Below are 18938 nucleotides of genomic sequence, written 5' to 3' on the forward strand. Positions count from 1 at the left end.
CTGTTGCCTTTGCAGTATCCAGTACCTCCAACCATTTGTTGATATCACATGGAGTGAGTCAAATTGGCTGAAGAATGGTACCTGTAATGCTGGGGATCACTGGAGGAGGCAGAGATGGATATCCACTTGGCACTTCCAGGTGAATTGCTCCAAATATTTCAGCTTCATCCGTTACATTGATGTGCTGGACTCTTCCAACATTGAGGTTGGGAAAATCTGTGGAGCCTCCTCCTCCAGTGCGCTGTTTAATCGTCCACCACCATTCACAACTGGATGTGGCAGGACTGCAGAGCTTAGATCTGATCCATTGCTTGCAGGATTACATAGCTCTATCACTTGCTTCCTTTGTAATTTCTCATTCACGTAGTCATGTTCAGTGGCTTCACCAAGTTGACACCTCATCTTAAAGTATGCCTGGTGGTGCTCCTACACCCTGGTTAAGTGGGGATATACCAGGCCATGAGAGTACAGATTGTGCTGGAGTACAATCCTGCTGTTGTCGATGCCCCACAGCCTTGAGTTGCTAGACCTGTTTCAAGTCTGTTCCATTTAGCACAGCAATAACGCCACACAACACAATGGAGAATAATATCAATGTGAAAGCGGGACTCTGTCTTCACAAAGACTGTGTGGTGGTTGCTCTTACCAATACTGTCATGGACATTGAGGAATACCACTCTGTTAACATAGCACAAGATAAGAAGGCAGGGCTCCAGGACACCACAACCTAATGTGGGCATTAAGACTGCTAACTCTCCAGGACTGGCCTGGAACCTCAAGAAAGTGAAGATCAATTTTCAGGCCTCTCCTGTGTACAAGACTGGAGAACAATGATTAGGATATTTAAAAACTATATTATTTTTGGTCATTTTTCAATATTCCTTTTCACTATATATGATTGGGGGGCAGTCAAACTTCATCTCACTAGGTGAGGAGACTTCCTGCTATCCAGAATGTCACAAAAATGGATGTGTTAGCTGATTATCGCTTGGAGTGTGGGGACAAGTTGTGTGATGAAACCTCCAGGAATAAATTTAATTACAGTCGCTAATCATAACAGGAATGAACCAGCCCAACAGCATCATTCTACATCACCCTCGATTCAGAGATAACAAAACGCCAATGACAACTGAAAAGCAAGTGGCAGTCAGCTGTTCAAGCATTCTTGATGAAGAGCTTTTGCTCGAAGTATTGATTCTCCTGCTCCTTGGATACTGCCTGACTGGCTGTGCTTTTCCAGCACCACACTTTTCAACAAAGAAGCTGAAGGTACCAACTAATAAAAGGTCACTTAGGAGCTGTATTGAGACCTACAGATTGGACAGCAGGGAGACCAGACACAAAGAGATGGTAGTACATTGCTTTTGTTACTCACAAGATGCTTTCTGCTACAGTCAAATTTTCTCTATGAATTCGCTCATTGGTTAAAACAAAATTTAGGTTTCTTCTTTACTTAAAGACACAAAGTTTATAAAATAAAATTCAGTTATATTTTTCTAATAGTTTTGCCATTAGTTTTTTTAATGAAAATTTCAAATTCCTGATTACTATCATACTCTGTACATCTCACCTTTATTACAATTTTAGTTTCTTTCACCATCACACAATTTGATTCACATTTGATTCCTACAATCCAGCATCATTCGAAATCTAAAACTGGAAACTATTACTCAGCTTAACATCTAAATGAAATAACTTTGACAAAAATTACTAAGTTTAAATCCCTTGTTACCAGAGTGGGAGGGAGGAAGGAGGCTGTGCTATCAACTGACCCAAAGTCAGAAATATGAACAGACCTGACAATCTACTCCTTCGGGCTGATAAGACAGCTTTTAATTTGTATTACTGAATGTTAGTTGAGGCTGACTGTCTCCTTAGTCATTTTACACAAATATTCAATCACAAAAAATTCCAAATTTAAAATCAAATCTGGAAAAATGACGTGTTTGAACATCTTCAAATTTATTTTTTTAAAAACCTATTATCAATGAAAAATTTGGTTAAAAATTTCACTTTTAAAAAAGGTAACAATACATAATATATTATTTTACTTTATATTGGGTTATTCACATAACCAGACCCTTGAATGAGACACCAAGGCTAACCAGGCATCTGCAGGAATTATTCAGTACAACACAAAGTAAAAGCTAAAACAGACAAGATTCACTGTTTGTGAGGAATGCCACCATTTTAATTGGCTTTGATTAAACTTAAAATGCATCGTGTTTCGAGTGATAAAAATGTAGAGGCAAAAGCTCCCTTGACCATTCTGTGATAAGCTCAAAGCAAATTGAAAAAATATCATTCAGTAACCAAAGGGTCTGTGTTGAAGGGGCTTTCCCCTGGATCATCTGGTCCACCGAGGAGAATAAGAAATTGAGGATCCAATGCACATGAAGTACATTAACCCAATGAAAGAGGTCAAAAAATTACCACTTCCCACAATCTCTCCTGGGATGGTGATGGGATATAAATTCACAGTACATAAATAAATTTTAATATCACAGATTAAGGATAACAACTCCATGAAATATAACACACTCTTGACTGATTAGATTTTACAATAGTCTAATAAGCGATGTCTCATTGTATGAAATAGTTGGTTGAAAATTACAATGTAAACAAAGTGTGGTACTCCCAATTCATAAATAGCTGCTTGAGATCACCCCAAGAAAAACCTGTGATAACCTCAGCTTGGATGGAAGGCGCTACAGGTAGTTATAGGTGTTGTCCATATCCCCAAGTCAAGGAGAACATACATTTCCGCAGTCAATGGACTGCTTCAATTTTAATTACTTTTATATATAAAAGTATCCAGTGTAGAAAAGCAAAGTTTTTTCCGATTTAAAAAAAACACATACACACACATTACAAATAAAAGTCCACTTTGGTGGCCACTGTTTTACAGCCTTTGTCTGAATAGATCTTTTCTTTCTCTGGAAAGTATGTCATTTCATTGGCTATTTCCGTCATGATATGTTCGTCCTCCTCGTAACCCCGGGCTTTCAGTTCTTCCCTGACGCACAACCTCACGTGTTTGTATTCCAGGGGAAGGAAAGGGACAAAGTAGTCGATCAGGTTTTTGTCAATGAGACTGGTATGCCAAAATCCACCTATCCAAGGCAAAAATGAATTGGTTACCCAGACTGAATAGCCACTGATTGTTAACAGGCAAAGATTTTGATCATTTTGTTAAATTTCATCCACATCCATCTACAACTCTTGTTGTGGAAAAACCTCAGCTTTAAAATTTTCATCCTTTATTTTTCAAATCCATTCCAGAGTCTTGTCTGTCTTTATCTCCGTAACACCCACCAGTTCCACAGATCTTCCAGATCTCTATACTACAATCCCAGACTCCTGCACATTCCCAATTTCCATTGCTTCATGCTTTCTGGTTGTGCCTTCAGCAGCTGACATTCTGAAAATTCCTCCACAAACCTCTCCTCACTTTGTGCTTTAAAACATACTTCAAAAGTTTAAAAAAGTTTTGATGTTTAAAAAAAAGTCAAGATCGATGGGAGTCAACAGGAAAGTGGCACAGTCTTAATGAATGGCAGAGCAGGCTGGAGGGGTCAAATGGCTTCTGCCTGCTCTTAATTCTTAAGTAAACAGACCTCTTTGACAAAGTTGATCTAAAGGCTATCTCCAATTGGCTCAGTGCAAAATTCTGTTTCATATTGTTCCTGTGAAGCAACTTGGCATGTTCAATTAATTAAAGATGTGTGTAAATACCACTTGATGATGATGAAGGAAACTCAACCATTAGGGATGAGGAATGTCAGATCAGCCATGGTCCTCTTGAATGACAGAGTACACACAAGGGGCTGAATGGCCTACTACTGTTCCTACTTCTTATGATTTTATGGAACAGATGCCAAAGTCAATCCACATTTTTACCTAACTCACACAGCAACTCAATAAGGAGGGCAGCGGGTGACACAATTTACACAGCAGATTGACTTACAGTTTAGTATAGAGGGAGAAGAGAGGTCCATTGGCCAAGTTGGATTCAAGCTCAAGGGTTGCCACCCAGTTACCACATGAAAGAGGGAATGGTGAAGTTCCATTGTTTTTAAACAGTAGCCCAAAATAAACTCAGTGCAGGTACCTACTATTGGATCCTGCAAATTATAATACTCCCAACATCCAGAGTTTGAATCGAAGTAGCCTTCAAGCACACAGCATCAGAAAATTGCAATTAGTCAGAGACCAGGGTTCCCAAAAGAAAAAAAAAGGGGCTTGACCATTCTTCCATTGACCTTAAGAGATTGGCACTCAATTGCATGCAAGTGCAAGGACTGGACCAGGCAGTGCTGAGGACAGCCTCCTTACATCACCATCTAAATCTCGACATGAACCAATGATTTATTGGCCTCACCAGATGACAGCCAGCACATTCAGGAGGCAAGGGTAAAAGATTCTACAAAACCGATGAGTACTAGGACAGACTACACTGAAAACAACCAGTTTTGTTCATAGGGAGATTAAAGATTTAGATCACTAGTGAATTTTCTTGCCTCCCTGCTCCTAATAGCCACTTGTAAGCAAAGAATGCCTGAAAATAAGATTAAGTGAAAGGGGTGTGATGTTGACAGGATGAACCAGTGCATAGCCTGTTTCAAATCTAGCTAAAACGTGGCAAGCAAACTCACTTTTTTTGTTATTGAAGACTCCAAGGGATACTTTACTCTCAAGGTCCTTCAAATGAATATCTTCCCTTTTGTTTCCTTTTTGCCAAAAGTCCAGCGTAATCTCAGTTATCCTTTCTCCTCCCGCATTACTGTTTATAATGGGGAAAAAAAAATTAGGACCAGCAAACGGAAATCTGTGGGGTATACACCCAAGTCAAATCACAAATGATGTGCCCTCTGATTTTTAATCAATAATTCCTCCTCATCCCCCAACAGCCTTTTAGCTAACCAATAATGTCTCCCTCACCACCATCACTGTGGGACATCAATGGCTTGGGTACAAAGTCTAGGTGAAAACTTCAGTGTAAAACACAGAATGGTGCAATCCTGCCTAAAGGGTGGACGCTGGGAAGTTGTTTCCATTAGGCGGGGAGACTAGGACCCATGGGCACAGCCTGAGAATTGGAGGGGATCAATTTAGAACGGAAATGAGGAGACATTTCTTCAGCCAGAGAGTGGTGGGCCTGTGGAATTCATTGCCAAGGAGCACAGTGGAGGCCGGGACATTAAATGTCTTCAAGGCAGAGATTGATAAATTCTTGACCGCGCAAGGAATTAAGGGAAACGAGGAAGAGTGTGGGGTAGGTGGAGTTGAAATGCCCATCAGCCACGATTAAATGGTGGAGTGAACTTGATGGGCTGAATGGCCTGACTTCCAATCCTATATCTTTCCACTTGTATGCAAAATGTCCCAAAGCACTATATCACAGAACAGCAGGGAAGCTGTTCTTGACCAATATTGAACCCCAAAACATTATCAATAAAACAGGTTATCAGGTCATCTCATTACTGTTTGTGGGAACGTGCTGTGTAAAAATTGACTGCTGTGTTTCTTACATTAGAACTGTAAGTGCACTTCAAAGTAATTCATTTGGCACAAGCACTCTGGGACATCCTGAGGTTGTGAAAACCACTAAAGGACTTGTGTCCTCCCAAAATAAAAGTTCTCAAGGTGATTTGGACTAATATTCTAGGGGTTAACACTGACCAGAAAAATCAATGGGAGTAGCCATATCAATACTGTGACTGCAAGAGCAGATCCAAGGCTGGTAATCATGCAGTTAGTAACTCACCTCCTGACTCCCCAAAGGTTATCCATCATCTACAAGGTATTAGTCAGGAATGAGATAAAGTATTGTCCACTTGCCTAGTGAGTGCAGCTCCAATAACACTCAGTAAATTCCACACCACCCAAAATAAATCAGCCTGCCTGGTACCCCATCCACCACATTCACAGTCACCCCCTCTATTACTGATGCACACTGGCACACTAAAATAATTTTCTAAAAAATTGTAATTTAATTTATTCAATTCTTTTTGACCATTCCATTTGTTTTGTTGATTGTTGCTGTACCATAGTGGCACACGTTAGGATGAAAATCACTTCTCCCAGATTACTTTCAACTTCGAATCATAGAATCCCTACGGTGGAGAAGCAAGCCATTTGGCCCATCAAATCCAAACCGACCCACTGAAGAGCATCCCACCCAGACCCTCCTGTTACCCACACAACCCTGCATTCCCCATTGGCTAACCCACCTAGTGGGCACATCCCTGAACACTATGGTTAGTTTAGCATGGCCAATCCATGTAACATGGACATCTTTGGACTGCGGAAAGAAACTGGAGCACCTAGAGGAAACCCACACAGACACGGGGAAGACATACAAACTGTCCACAGACAGACAGTTGCCAGAGGCTGGATTTGAATTCCCCGGCACTATGAGGCAGCCATGCTGTTACTTCATCTGTAGCAATTTCCACACCATGTCCTGAATAAAGGTATCAGAAAAACTTTCCTTAGACATGCAATAATGCTCATGTTTATCTGAATTTGATAGCACTGCCCTATCCACTGATTTTACTAAGCAATGGATTAAGTCAGTGACTTAGTTAGTGAGTTTTGAGAAGATTTGTAGCTCAGGTAGAGGTTCTGGATGTAGGTTTGCTCACTGAGCTGGAAGGTTGATTTTCATGCTCAGCGAGCAAACCTATATTCAGTGACTTAGTGTGTTCATGGGGCCTAGAGGAAGTAATAAAATTCAAATCAATAAACCCTGATTTACCTCAGGAAGACGAAAATGGCATTCCGGTACACTACGCCATCAATGTTATCGTAGTAGTCCAAGTAAGGCTTAATGGCATCAATAAGGCCTGCTTGCATTTTGTCCATTTCATCAAAAATGAACATGGACCTGCCACACAAGGTAACGTTACCGCGTATCCATTTCTGTAGCAGTTCCTGTGGGAGAAAACATTTACTTTGATACACAAAGATACATAGCTATACAGCTGACATCCCTTTGTCACTTCTCTCCACCCCATTCACCCTTACACAGGCTCAAATGATTCAGATTCTATTTCACAGTGTCACTGGTGCAATGACATATGGCCTGCAGTCAAGATCAATCGATATTACAGAATGGCACCAATAACTACCATTCTTGCAGTGACATTTTTAAAGCCCGAGTACTGAAATGCGAGCAAAGGAGGCGGCCAGTTTGGGCCATTGTATTTGCCCTCCTACTTGCTCCACATTACAATAATCTAACCTCAATTCCTTGCTCTTTCCCTGTAGTTCTTTCAAGTGTTTAATCCTTTCATGTTTGTTTGTGGAATCTGAGGACTGCTAACCTTCAGACATTGTGGAGTATCTTCTTGAACTACTTCAATCTGTTGTAGGTAAAACCACAGTGCTGTTAGGGAAGGAGTTCAGAATTTCAGAGTTGTGACCCAGTGACAGAGAAGGAATGGTGATATATTTCTAAGTCAAGATGTTGTGTGGTGAGGAGGGGACATTCCAAAGGTTGAAATAATTCTATTCCCACCATCACCCCAACTGAGGACTACTACTTGATTTTAATGGGCTACATTAAAATCCTCTCTCTAACTCGCATTATAAGTGGAGATTCGGTCATATAGCACCATTACCTGCTGCATTTGTGTTGAAATACGGGATATTTGGAATCTCCGAAGCAGAACTGAAACTCATCAATATGCTGAATAATTTTCAACTCTCCAATAAACTTAAAGCCACAACATACAAGGAAAGCTGAAATTTCCAAGACAGGAAGGGTTTAGAGGGATACGGGACAAGTGCTGGTAAATATGATTAGATTGGGTTGGAATATCTGGTCAGCACGGACGAGATGGATCGAAGGATCTGTTTCCGTGCTGCACATCTCTATCACTTTATGACTACAGTATTTTAACTGGCATAAGACAACATCTATAAGGTAGCAAAAGTTTCCTTCAATAAATTACACTTTGTAAAAAGGAGCTCCTCTGGATGGTGCCTAGGCCCAAGCATCTGCTTCATCAGTGACCTCCCTTCTATCGTAAGGTCAGGAATGGGGATCTTTGCTGAAAGTTGTACAATGTTTAGCACCATTCATGTCTTCTCAGAAATTGAAGCATTCCAGATTCTGCTATACTTTGCCTAACATGACACAACATTCTCCACTTGGTGAGTACAGCTCCAAAAACACTCAAGCAGCCCAACATTCAGGACAAAGCAACCTGTTGACTGGCCCCATCCACCACCTTCAACATTCATTCCCTTTACACAGGTGCATAGTAGCAACAATGTGTACCATCCTCAAGAACCAATGCAGTGACACACGAAGGCTCTAGCAACAGCAAGCCTTGATTCTCCAGCAGCTAGAAGGACCAGGGCAACAAATACACCCTCTCCAAGTCACAGCATATTAATGTGGAACTATGTAACTGTTTCTGCACTGTTGTGGATCAAAATTCTAGAACTCCCCTTCTAAGGGCACTGTGAGTGACCCTAATGGCACAATTGGACTTTGACAGGAAAGCACCAGCACTATTCCACCTACGGAGATCTTACATTTTCTGAGGGTGAGACCTTCACCTGCTGTTAATATATACTCTCGTGCAAAGGCTTGGAACACGCTGCAGTTGTTTTCTGAAGCAGACTGAATTGCATTTAATAGGCTAGCAGACAGCACTCCAGGACAAAGCAGCTCACTTGATTGTGAACCCTCCATCAACTGGAGTAGAGTGATGCTGGAAAAGTACAGCAGTTCAGGTAGCATCCGAGGAGCAGGAAAATCGATGTTTCGGGCAAAAGCCCTTCAACAGGAATACAGGCAGAGTGCCTGAAGGGTGGAGAGATAAATATGAGGAGGGTGGGGGGGGGGGTGGGGAGAAAGTAGCATAGAGTACAATAGGTGAGTGGGGGTGGGGATGAAGGTGATAGGTCAGGGAGGAGGGTGGAGTGGATAGGTAGAAAAGATGATAGGCCGGTAGGACAGGTCATGGGGACTGTGCTGAGCTGGAAGTTTGGAACTGGGGTGAGGTGGGGGAAGGGGAAAATGAGGAAACTGGTGAAGTCCACATTGATGCCCTGGGGTTAAAGTGTTCCAAGGTGGAAGATGAGGCGTTCTTCCTCCAGGCGTTGGTTGGTGAGGGAGCGGCAGTAAAGGAGGCGCAGGACCTCCATGTCCTCGGCAGAGTGGGAGTTGAAATGTTGGGCCACAGGGTGGCGTGGTTGATTGGTGCGGGTGTCCCAGAGGTGTTCTCTGCTAAGAGGCGCCCAGTCTCCCCAACGTGGAGGAGACACAATCGGGAGCAAAAGATACAATAAATGATATTAGTGGATGTGCAGGTAAAACTTTGATGAATGTGGAAGGCTCCTTTAGGGCCTTGGATGGAGGTGAGGGATGAGGTGTGGGCGCAGGTTTTACAGTTCCTGCGGTGGCAGGGGATGGTGCCAGGATTGGAGGGTGGGTTGTTGGGGGGCGTGGACCTGACCAGGTAGTCACGGAGGGAACGGTCTTTGTGGAAGGCAGAAAGGGGTGGGGAAAGAAATATATTTCTGATGATGGGGTCCGTTTGGAGGTGGCAGAAATGTCGGCGGATGATTAGGTTTATGCGAAGGTTGGTAGGGTGGAAGGTAAGCACCAGGGAAGTTCTATCCTTGTTACGGTTGGAGGGGTGGGGTCTGAGGGCGGAGGTGCGGGATGTGGACAAGATGCGTTGGAGGGCACCTTTAACCACGTGGGAAGAGACATTGCGGTCTCTAAAGGAGGCGGCCATCTGGTGTGTTCCATGGTGGAAATGGTCTACCTGGGAGCAGATATGGCGGAGGCGGAGAAATTGGGAATACAGGATGGTTTTTAAGAAATGAGGGCTCATCTGGCTCCGCCTCTGCTGTATCTGCTCCCAGGAAGTCCAGTACCACCACAGAACACACTAGATGGCCTCCTCCTTTAGAGATTGCAATTTCCCTTCCCACGCGGTTAAAGATGCCCTCCAACGCATCTTGCCCACATCCCGCACCTCCGCCCTCAGACCCCACCCCTCCAACCATAACAAGGACAGAACCCTCCTGGTGCTCACTTTCCACCCTATCAATCTTCGCCGACATTTCCGCCACCTCCAAATGGACCCCATCACCAGGGATATATTTCCCTCCCCATTCCTTTCTGCCTTCCACAAAGACCATTCCCTCCGTGGCTACCTGGTCAGGTCCACGCCCCCAACAACCCACCCTGCCATCCTGGCACCATCTCCTGCCACCGCAGGAATTGCAAAACCTGCACCCATACCTCCTCCCTCACTTCCATCCAAGGCACTAAAGGAGCCTTCCACATCCAAAGTTTTACCTGCACGTTCACCAATATCATTTATTGAATCCGTTGCTCCCGATGCGGTCTCCTCTACATTGGGGAGACTGGACGCCTCCTAGCAGAGCGCTTTAGGGAACATCTCTAGGACACCCGCACCAATCAACCACACCGCCCTGTGCCCCAACATTTCAACTCCCCCTCCCACTCAGCTGAGGACATGGAGGTACTGGGCCTCCTTCACTGCTGCTCCCTCACCATCCGATGCCTGGAGGAAGAACGCCTCATCTTCCGCCTCAGAATACTTCAACCCCAGGGTATCAATATGGGCTTCACCAGTTTCCTCATTTCCCCTTCCCCCACCTCACCCCAGTTCCAAACTTCCAGCTCAGCACTGTCCCCATGACCTGTCCTACCGGCCTATCTTCTTTTCCACTTATCCACTCCACCCTCCTCTCTGACCTATGACCTTCATCGCCACCCCCACTCACCTATCGTACTCTATGCTACTTTCTCCCCATCCCCACCCTCCTCTCATTTACCTCTCCACCCTTCCGGCTCTCCGCCTGCATTCCTGATGAAAAGCTTTTGCCCAAAACATCGATTTTCCTGCTCCTCGGATGCTGCCTGAACTGCAGCACCACTCTGATCCAGAATCTGGTTTCCAGCATCTGCAGTCATTGTTTTTACCTAACCCTCCATCAGCCATCAGCAGCATGTACCATCAAAATACTTTGCTAAATCTGTACTGAAACTTAGTTACACCCTAATTTTCTGGCCAAAAAGAATATACAGGCAAAGAGAATGGAGACCATAAGACATAGGAGTGGAAGGATAATGTATATTTTTTAATTTCTCCAGGGCAATTAGGAATGGACAAGCTAGTGACACCTAATTGCCTTGGAGAAATTCAAAATTATATATATTACCTCCATTCATTTTGGAGCCTGTACTTTTTAATGTTGGCACAGTACTTCACTTTTTATGATATGGTGGCCAGGCAATTAGGGTGTAACTCAGTTTGAGTACAGAGTTAGCAAAGTATTTTGATGGTACATGCTGCTGATGGTGGATGGAGGGTTAACAGTCAAGTGAGTTGCTTTGTCCGAGAGTGCTGTCTGCTAGCCTATTAAATGCAATTCAACCTGCTTCAGAAAACAACTGTGGTGCATTCCAAGACTTTGCACGAGAGTATATATTAACAGCAGGTGAAGTTCTCACTCCAAGAAAATGTAAGATCTCCGTAGGTGAAATAGTGCTGGTGTTTTCCTGTCAAAGTCTAATTGCTGCCATTAGAATTACATTGAATGATTCATTTTGATGGTTACATACTTATCAAGGAAACAATTTAACAATCGACAAACTGTACCAAAGGGCAAGTTATTGTGGAAGCATCCACAGATAATTTCACAATGAACAGCGCCATGTTAACCAGTACTAAACAGGTAATAAAGCAAATTCATGCCCAAAGTGGGAGGATCAGAAGTGGTCGATTCATTCCACCACAGCTGTGCCTCAGGTTTTGGAAGAAGAGTAACTTGCTCATTGGCCACTCAGAATCCACCACATTAAGGTGATGCCCGAAGAACAGCAGGTTTCTACCCATTAAATGGCACTACTGAACTGGGTTTAATGTCAAGCTGATAGCTTTACAGTCACTTTTACTGATCCAAGCCATTTAGTTCCAGATTTCTTAAATACTGAATTCAAATTCTCAAAACAGCTATGGAGAGACCTGAAGATTTGTTTCTCAGGAGGGGTGGATATTGCAGGGTTATAGGATAGATGGTGGCTTCGTGGTGACATCACTGGATGAGTAATCCAGAGGCCCAGATTAATGCTCTGGGGATATGTATCAAAATCCCACCACATTAGCTAGAGATGATGGCCAGCATAGGGAACAGTGACCATAAAATCATAAAAACCCAACCGGTTCACTAATATCTTTCAGGAAAGGAAATTCATCATCTTTACCTGATCTGCTCTGTATGTAACTCCAGATACACAGTAATGGACAGCCTTTAATTGCTATCTAAAATGGCTGAACTAGCCACTCAGCTCAAAAGCAATTGGGGATGGCCAACAATAGCTGGTCTCACCAGCCTATGAAGAAATTATAAGAGAAGGGGAAGAGCAGGATAATAGGACTGATTGGATAGTAAAGGAGCAGGCACAGACAGAATGGGCTAAATAACACCCTTCTGTGTTTCATTATTTTATGGGAAAGAACACCATTCTTTTCAACATTAGCATGACTCACTTTACAGCATTTCACTAGTTCTTCTTGACTTGCAGAGCTATTACTCTTACAACACTAAACCACCATTGGTGCCTTGTGGGTCATGAAGTGTTGGCTATAACCGTACTTTACTTCTCATTATCATCACATGACTAACATAACCATTACATCATGCTCATCAATTGTACATTACACTATACAATAAATTATTAAATACATGGGAATGATTTTCTAGCATCAATTTGACCTTAAGAGTTCAGGCAAGGTTGAGATAGATGTTCATTTATTTAAAGTATGGTATCACCCAAACATTCACAATTAGGTTACAATGAGAATTCATTGCTGAGAGTGTATCTGGAATCTACTCAATCCTTCAATGGAAATTTAGCTTGTAACTCTTCCTAACATAACCTCTTGGAGTCACCCTTGAGAAGAAACTTAACTGGACCAGCCACTTAAATATTGTGGACACAAGAGCAAGTCAGAAGCTTAGGATTCTCACAAGGGTAACTCACCTCCTGACTCGTCTGTCCACCACCTCCAAAGCCCAATTCAGGAGTGTGACAAAATAGTCTCTATTTGTCTGGATGGGTACAATATCAACTACACCAAAGAACCTTAACATTTAAAATCTGATTGAAGATTTGTAGCTCGGGTATCCGTTGTTGTGGTTCTGCTCGCCGAGCTGGAAGTTTTTGCTGCAAACGTTTCGTTCCCTGGCTAGGGAACATCATCAGTGCTGTTGGAGCCTCGTGTGAAGCGCTGCTTTGATGTTTCTTCCGGTATTTATATTGGTTTGTTCTTGCCGCTTCCGGGTGTCAGTTTCAGCTGCAGTGATTTGTATGTGGGGTCCAGGTCGATGTGTCTGTTGATGGACGTTCTTGCCGTTTCCGGGTGTCAGTTTCAGCTGTAGTGGTTTGCATATGGTGCCCAGGTCAATGTGTCTGTTAATGGAGTTTGTGGATGAATGCCATGCTTCTAGGAATTCTCTGGCTGTTCTCTGTCTGGCTTGTCCTATGATAGTGGTGTTTTCCCAGTCAAATTCATGTTGGTGGTTATCTGAGTGTATGGCTACTAGAGATAGCTGGTCGTGTCGTTTTGTGGCTAGCCACTCTACCATACGTCAGGAGCGTCTCAGAACTGACAGCCAGACTACTGCGACCCTTAGGACTCATAACAGCACACAAGCCAACATCCACGCTCAGACAACAACTCACTAGAACAAAGGACCCAATAGCCAGCACGAGCCAAACTAACGTAGTTTACAAAATACCATGCAAGGACTGCACAAAACACTATATAGGACAAACAGGAAGACAGCTAACAATCCGCATCCATGAACATCAGCTAGCCACAAAACGACACGACCAGCTATCTCTAGTAGCCATACACTCAGATAACCACCAACATGAATTTGACTGGGAAAACACCACTATCATAGGACAAGCCAGACAGAGAACAGCCAGAGAATTCCTAGAAGCATGGCATTCATCCACAAACTCCATTAACAGACACATTGACCTGGACACATATACAAACCACTACAGCTGAAACTGACACCCGGAAACGGCAAGAACGTCCATCAACAGACACATCGACCTGGACCCCACATACAAATCACTGCAGCTGAAACTGACACCCGGAAGCGGCAAGAACAAACCAATATAAATACCGGAAGAAACATCAAAGCAGCGCTTCACACGAGGCTCCAACAGCACTGATGATGTTCCCTAGCCAGGGAACGAAACGTTTGCAGCAAAAACTTCCAGCTCGGCGAGCAGAACCACAACAACCTTAACATTACCAAGGACAATGCAGCCTATTTGATTGACACCCAACCCTCCACCACTAATGCACAGAGGAACAAAGTGTACCATCTACAAGATGCACTGCAGTAATTCACAAGGTTCCTTCGACAGCATCTTCCAAATGTGCAACCTATAAACCTAGCAGGGTAAGGGCAGCAGGTACATAGAAACACCATCTGTGCGTTCTCCTTCAAGCCACGCATTAACCTGACCTGTAAACAATATCAGCATTCCTTCAAAACTCTAAATCTCCTTCCCATAGCACCATAGGTACACCTAAACCACACAAACGGTAGCATTTCAAGAAACCGACTCACTACCACCTTCTCAATGACAGTTAAGAGACTGGCACTAGATGCTGGTCCACCCACTGATTATCAAATCCCACAATGAATTGTTATTCGTTATCTTCATTGTAGTCACAGTTCTTTCTTCACTTCTGCTAATGCTTCAACTATAACCAACACATAACTTTACTTGTCCCATTGAATATTACAAAGTGAAGATTTGCTCGTGGACCTAGTAATGGGGAATGAGCCAGACAGATAAGAGAAATAGGAGTCTGAAAAGATAACAAAATACACTAAGATAATGGAGAGAAGCTCACACATATGACCAAAAATACATTGAATAGAAGCTAATGTGACACTGAGAAGACAACAATATTGGCAAACAGTGTCATAGAACAAAAATAGAAAGCATGTAAAATGCAGTTCAAAGTGCAATATAATACATTCTGCCAAAGGAACAAACTAATCACCAGTTTTATCAAACTGAAATATTACCTTATATTGGCTGAGATATTCAGGATGAGGGAAGTGCAAAGTGGAGACAAACTGATGAACGTAGTTACTCTCCAGTCCATTTCTATAAATGTTCTCTGCAATTATTTTACTGATTAGATTTTTGCCTGTCCCAGTCCAGCCATGTAGTGAAAGTGTGAGGGGCTTTTTGGGGTTTGGATTCATCAAGAAACCTTTGACTGCCTTCAAGACAACTTGCTTGGCAACGTGTTGTCCAAACAGCTTGTTTTCCAAGTCCATCTTCAACCCTGGTTATGCAAACAAAGATCAGATCATTACACAAATAAATGCTTCCTGTTAAAAGCAGAATTTCACTACCATTACTTATATTTAAAGTGATAAAAAATATTTTGATTTTAAGAACAGAAACATGCAGTACTGAAGGTGGTCAGTTGCCCCATCGCCCAGAACCGGCTTTTTGAAAAGGCTCAGTTTCATTCCTGTGGTCTTTTCCTCATGGACTTGAATATTCTTTCGTTCAAATATTTAATAATAGCCTCTTTGAATATCACAATTGATTTCGCTTCCACCGCCCTTTCAGACAGCATATTCAAGATCACAAGTCAAATGAAAGCAGAGTCAATGGACTCAAAATGTTAACTCTATTCCTCCACCCACAGATGTTGTCAGATCTGCCGAGTTATTCTGGCACTTTCGTTTTCATTCCAGATCTTTACTTGTGAGTTCAAAATAATCCTCACCTTTTCACATTACTTCTGTAAATTGCCTTAAGTTAACATCCTCCAGTTACTGTTACTCCTGCCCGTGGCAATAGATTCTCTTTGTGCCGTATTAAAATGCCTCAATTCTATGCACCCAGACCATAAGATCATAGGACAGAGGGACATTGAAACAGAAGTAGACCATTCTGCTCATTGAATCTACTTCACAATTCAATGAGATCATAGATGATCTGCTGATCCTCAACTCAGTCAAACTCACATGGCACAGAAACCGACCCATTTTATTCATGTACTTATCCAAATGAGGGGGGGGGGTGTAAGTGTTGGGGGGGGGGGGGGGGTGAGAGTATGTGTGGGGGGCGTATGAGTCAGTCGGGGGGGGGGTGAGTGTGAGTGAGTGTGTATGGGTGTGTGTGTGAGAGTGTGGGAACGCGAATGTTGGGGGTATGAGTGAGAGTGTGGGGTGTGTGCATGGGGGGATGGGAGTGTGTGTATGTGGGGAGGGCGGTGTGAGTGTGTTGGGGGGTATGTGAGAGAGTGAGGGGGTATGTGTCAGTGAGAGTGGGGGGTGTGAGACTGTGTGTAGGGGCGGTGTGGGGGAGTGAGTGTGTTGGGGGTGAGAGTGTGTGTGTGTGGGGTATATGTGTGTGTGCGTGTGTGTGTGAGAGAGAGTGTGTGTGTGGGGGTGAGAGAGTGTGTGTGTGGGGGTGAGAGTGTGTGTGTGTGGGGGTGTGAGTGCTTGTGTGGGGAGGGCGGTGTGAGTGAATGAGGGTGTGTGTGTGTGTGTGTGGGGGGGGTGAGTGTGTGTGGGGGGTGTGTGTGTGGGGGGGTGTGTGTGTGGGGGGGTGAGTGTGTGAGTGTGTGTGGGGGGGATGAGTGTGTGTGTGGGGGGATGAGTGTGTGTGTGGGGGGGTGAGTGTGTGTGTGTGGGGGTGTGAGTGTGTGTGTGTGTGTGGGGGGGGTGTGAGTGTGTGTGTGTGGGGGGTGTGTGTGTGTGTGTGTGTGGGTGAGTGTGTGTGGGTGTGTGTGTGTGGGTGTGTGTGTGTGTGGGGGTGTGTGTGTGGGGGGGATGAGTGTGTGTGTGGGGGGATGAGTGTGTGTGTGGGGGGGATGAGTGTGTGTGTGGGGGGATGAGTGTGTGTGTGGGGGGATGTGTGTGTGGGGGGGGTGAGTGTGTGTGTGGGGGGAGGGTGAGTGTGTGTGTGGGGGGATGAGTGTGTGTGGGGGGGGATGAGTGTGTGTGTGGGGGGGTGAGTGTGTGTGTGGGGGGGTGAGTGTGTGGGGGGGTGAGTGTGTGTGGGGGTGTGTGTGTGTGTGGGGGGTGAGTGTGAGTGTGTGTGTGTGGGGTGAGTGTGTGTGTGTGTGTGGGGGGGGTGAGTGTGTGTGTGTGTGTGTGTGTGTGGGGGGGTGAGTGTGTGTGTGTGGGGTGTGGGTGTGTGTGTGTGGGGTGAGTGTGTGGGGGGGTGGGTGTGTGTGTGTGGGGGTGGGTGGGTGTGTGTGTGTGTGGGGGGGTGGGTGGGTGTGGGGTGAGTGTGTGTGTGAGTGTGTGTGTGGGGGGGTGTGGGTGTGTCAGTGAGAGTGGGGGGGGGGGGGGGGTTACCTGTGAAGTTGAGCTCCACCCAGCGGGCCTCACAGCACTCCTGGAGCCTGCAGTACAGCGTGGGGAAGGTACTGAGAAGGCCAGTCAGAGCGGTGGCCACCCCGACAGCAATCCCCATGCTGATGGGCTCCACGGCGGCCGCGAAACGCCCAGATAGCAGCAAAAGGACGAACACGGTCCTGAACACCACCTTCATCCTTCCTATCCTCCGGCCCGGCCACCGGCCGCCAACCGCTACCGGAAAACCTGCTGACCTCACATCCGCCACGCAGTCCAATCCGCCTCCCGCCCCGTGCAAGCAAGGAGCTGCCGCCATCTTTGTGCGGGGCACCTCCCAATAATGTCCAAAACACTCACGTTCCTGCATCATATTAAAGTAAAATCAGAAGATGGGTACGAGTGAGTGGCACTATATTCCAACAGAGCTTTAAAAGAGGAAACAAATATCTTTCAAAAGGGTATCGATTTAAAATGATTTGCAAAAGAGTCAAACTTTAAATGGTATGAGACAACAACCTTCAAGAATTGATGTTGAATCAAGACTATAGTCCAACAGATTTATTTGGAAGTACAAGCTTTCGGAGTGCTGCTCCAGGTAAAACTATTGGAATATAACCTAATGTTGTGAGATTTTTAACTTTGTCTACCCCAGTCCAACACTGGCACTTCCACGCCTTGGAGTAGATTGTTTGCAGTAAAGGGATGATTGGCAAGTGGGAGGCTTTCACAAGTGTGTTAACAAGAGGGTGTGTGTGTGTGTGTGGGGGGGGGGGGGGGGGGGGGGGACGTGGTGGAGGAGGGGGATGTATGTGAATGTGTGTGTTTGGGGGGGGGGGGGGGGGAGGTGGTTTAACCTGTGAAGTTGAGTTCTACCCAGCAGGCCTCACAGCACTCCTGAAGCCTGGGGGGGTAGTGTTGGGGTATGTGTGTGTGTGTTGAGGGGGAGAGAGAGGTGTTCAGAGGCATTATGTTCCTGTTAGAGTGAAAGATTTGGCTGGTAAAATTAGGAAACTATAGTTTGCACGTTCTCCCCGTGTCTGCGTGGGTTTCCTCCGGGTGCTCCGGTTTCCTCCCACAGTCCAAAGATGTGCGGGTCAGGTGAATTGGCTATGCTAAATTGCCCGTAGTGTTAGGTAAGGGGTAAATGTAGGGGTATGGGTGGGTTGCGCTTTGGCGGGTCGGTGTGGACTTGTTGGGCCGAAGGGCCTGTTTCCACACTGTAAGTAATCTAATCTAATCTAATAAAGATATTGAGGTTCTAGTTAGGAATTTAAAAACATCATATATTAGATTACTTGGACTTTAATAAAGCTTTTGATAAGCTTCTGCACGGTAGACTTAGTAAAAGTTAGATCACATGCGATTCAGGGTGAGCTAACCAATTGGATACAAAATTGGGTTGTCAGTAGGAGATAGATGGTGGAGTTGGAGGGTTGTTTTTCCGGACTAGATGACAGTGACCAGCAGAGTTCCACAGGAATTGGTACTGGGTCCACTTTTGTTATTTACATAAATAA

At 44.6% G+C, this 18938-nt stretch overlaps 1 protein-coding gene across 2 annotated transcripts; it reads right to left on the reverse strand.

Annotated features, from left to right (window-relative positions):
- Positions 1–1945: 1945 nt before the first annotated feature.
- LOC132825717 (torsin-1A-like) lies at positions 1946–17654 on the reverse strand. Of its 2 annotated transcripts, XM_060841132.1 has the most exons (5): positions 17422–17654; positions 15121–15386; positions 6761–6936; positions 4656–4783; positions 1946–3113 (listed from the first exon to the last, which is right to left on the reverse strand). In XM_060841132.1, the coding sequence occupies exons 1-5, from the start codon at positions 17615–17617 to the stop codon at positions 2869–2871; spliced, it is 1011 nt and encodes a 336-aa protein (XP_060697115.1). In that variant the 5' UTR covers positions 17618–17654; the 3' UTR covers positions 1946–2868. The 2 variants fall into 2 exon arrangements, with proteins under 2 accessions (XP_060697115.1, XP_060697116.1); XM_060841133.1 differs by lacking the exon at positions 4656–4783 and having other exon boundaries at positions 2994–3113.
- Positions 17655–18938: the final 1284 nt, after the last annotated feature.

This window comes from Hemiscyllium ocellatum, chromosome 21 (genome assembly GCF_020745735.1).
Source record: "Hemiscyllium ocellatum isolate sHemOce1 chromosome 21, sHemOce1.pat.X.cur, whole genome shotgun sequence".
NCBI lineage: Eukaryota > Metazoa > Chordata > Chondrichthyes > Orectolobiformes > Hemiscylliidae > Hemiscyllium > Hemiscyllium ocellatum.

Coding starts and splice junctions, on each gene's coding strand:
- LOC132825717 (XM_060841132.1), bottom strand. CDS start 17,617: ATGAAGGTGGTGTTCAGGACCGTGTTCGTCCTTTTGCTGCTATCTGGG. Junction 6,937..15,120: donor AATATCTCAGCCAATATAAG/GTAATATTTCAG, acceptor TTTCTCCCACAG/GAACTGCTACAGAAATGGAT. Junction 4,784..6,760: donor GCCATTTTCGTCTTCCTGAG/GTAAATCAGGGT, acceptor CATTATAAACAG/TAATGCGGGAGGAGAAAGGA.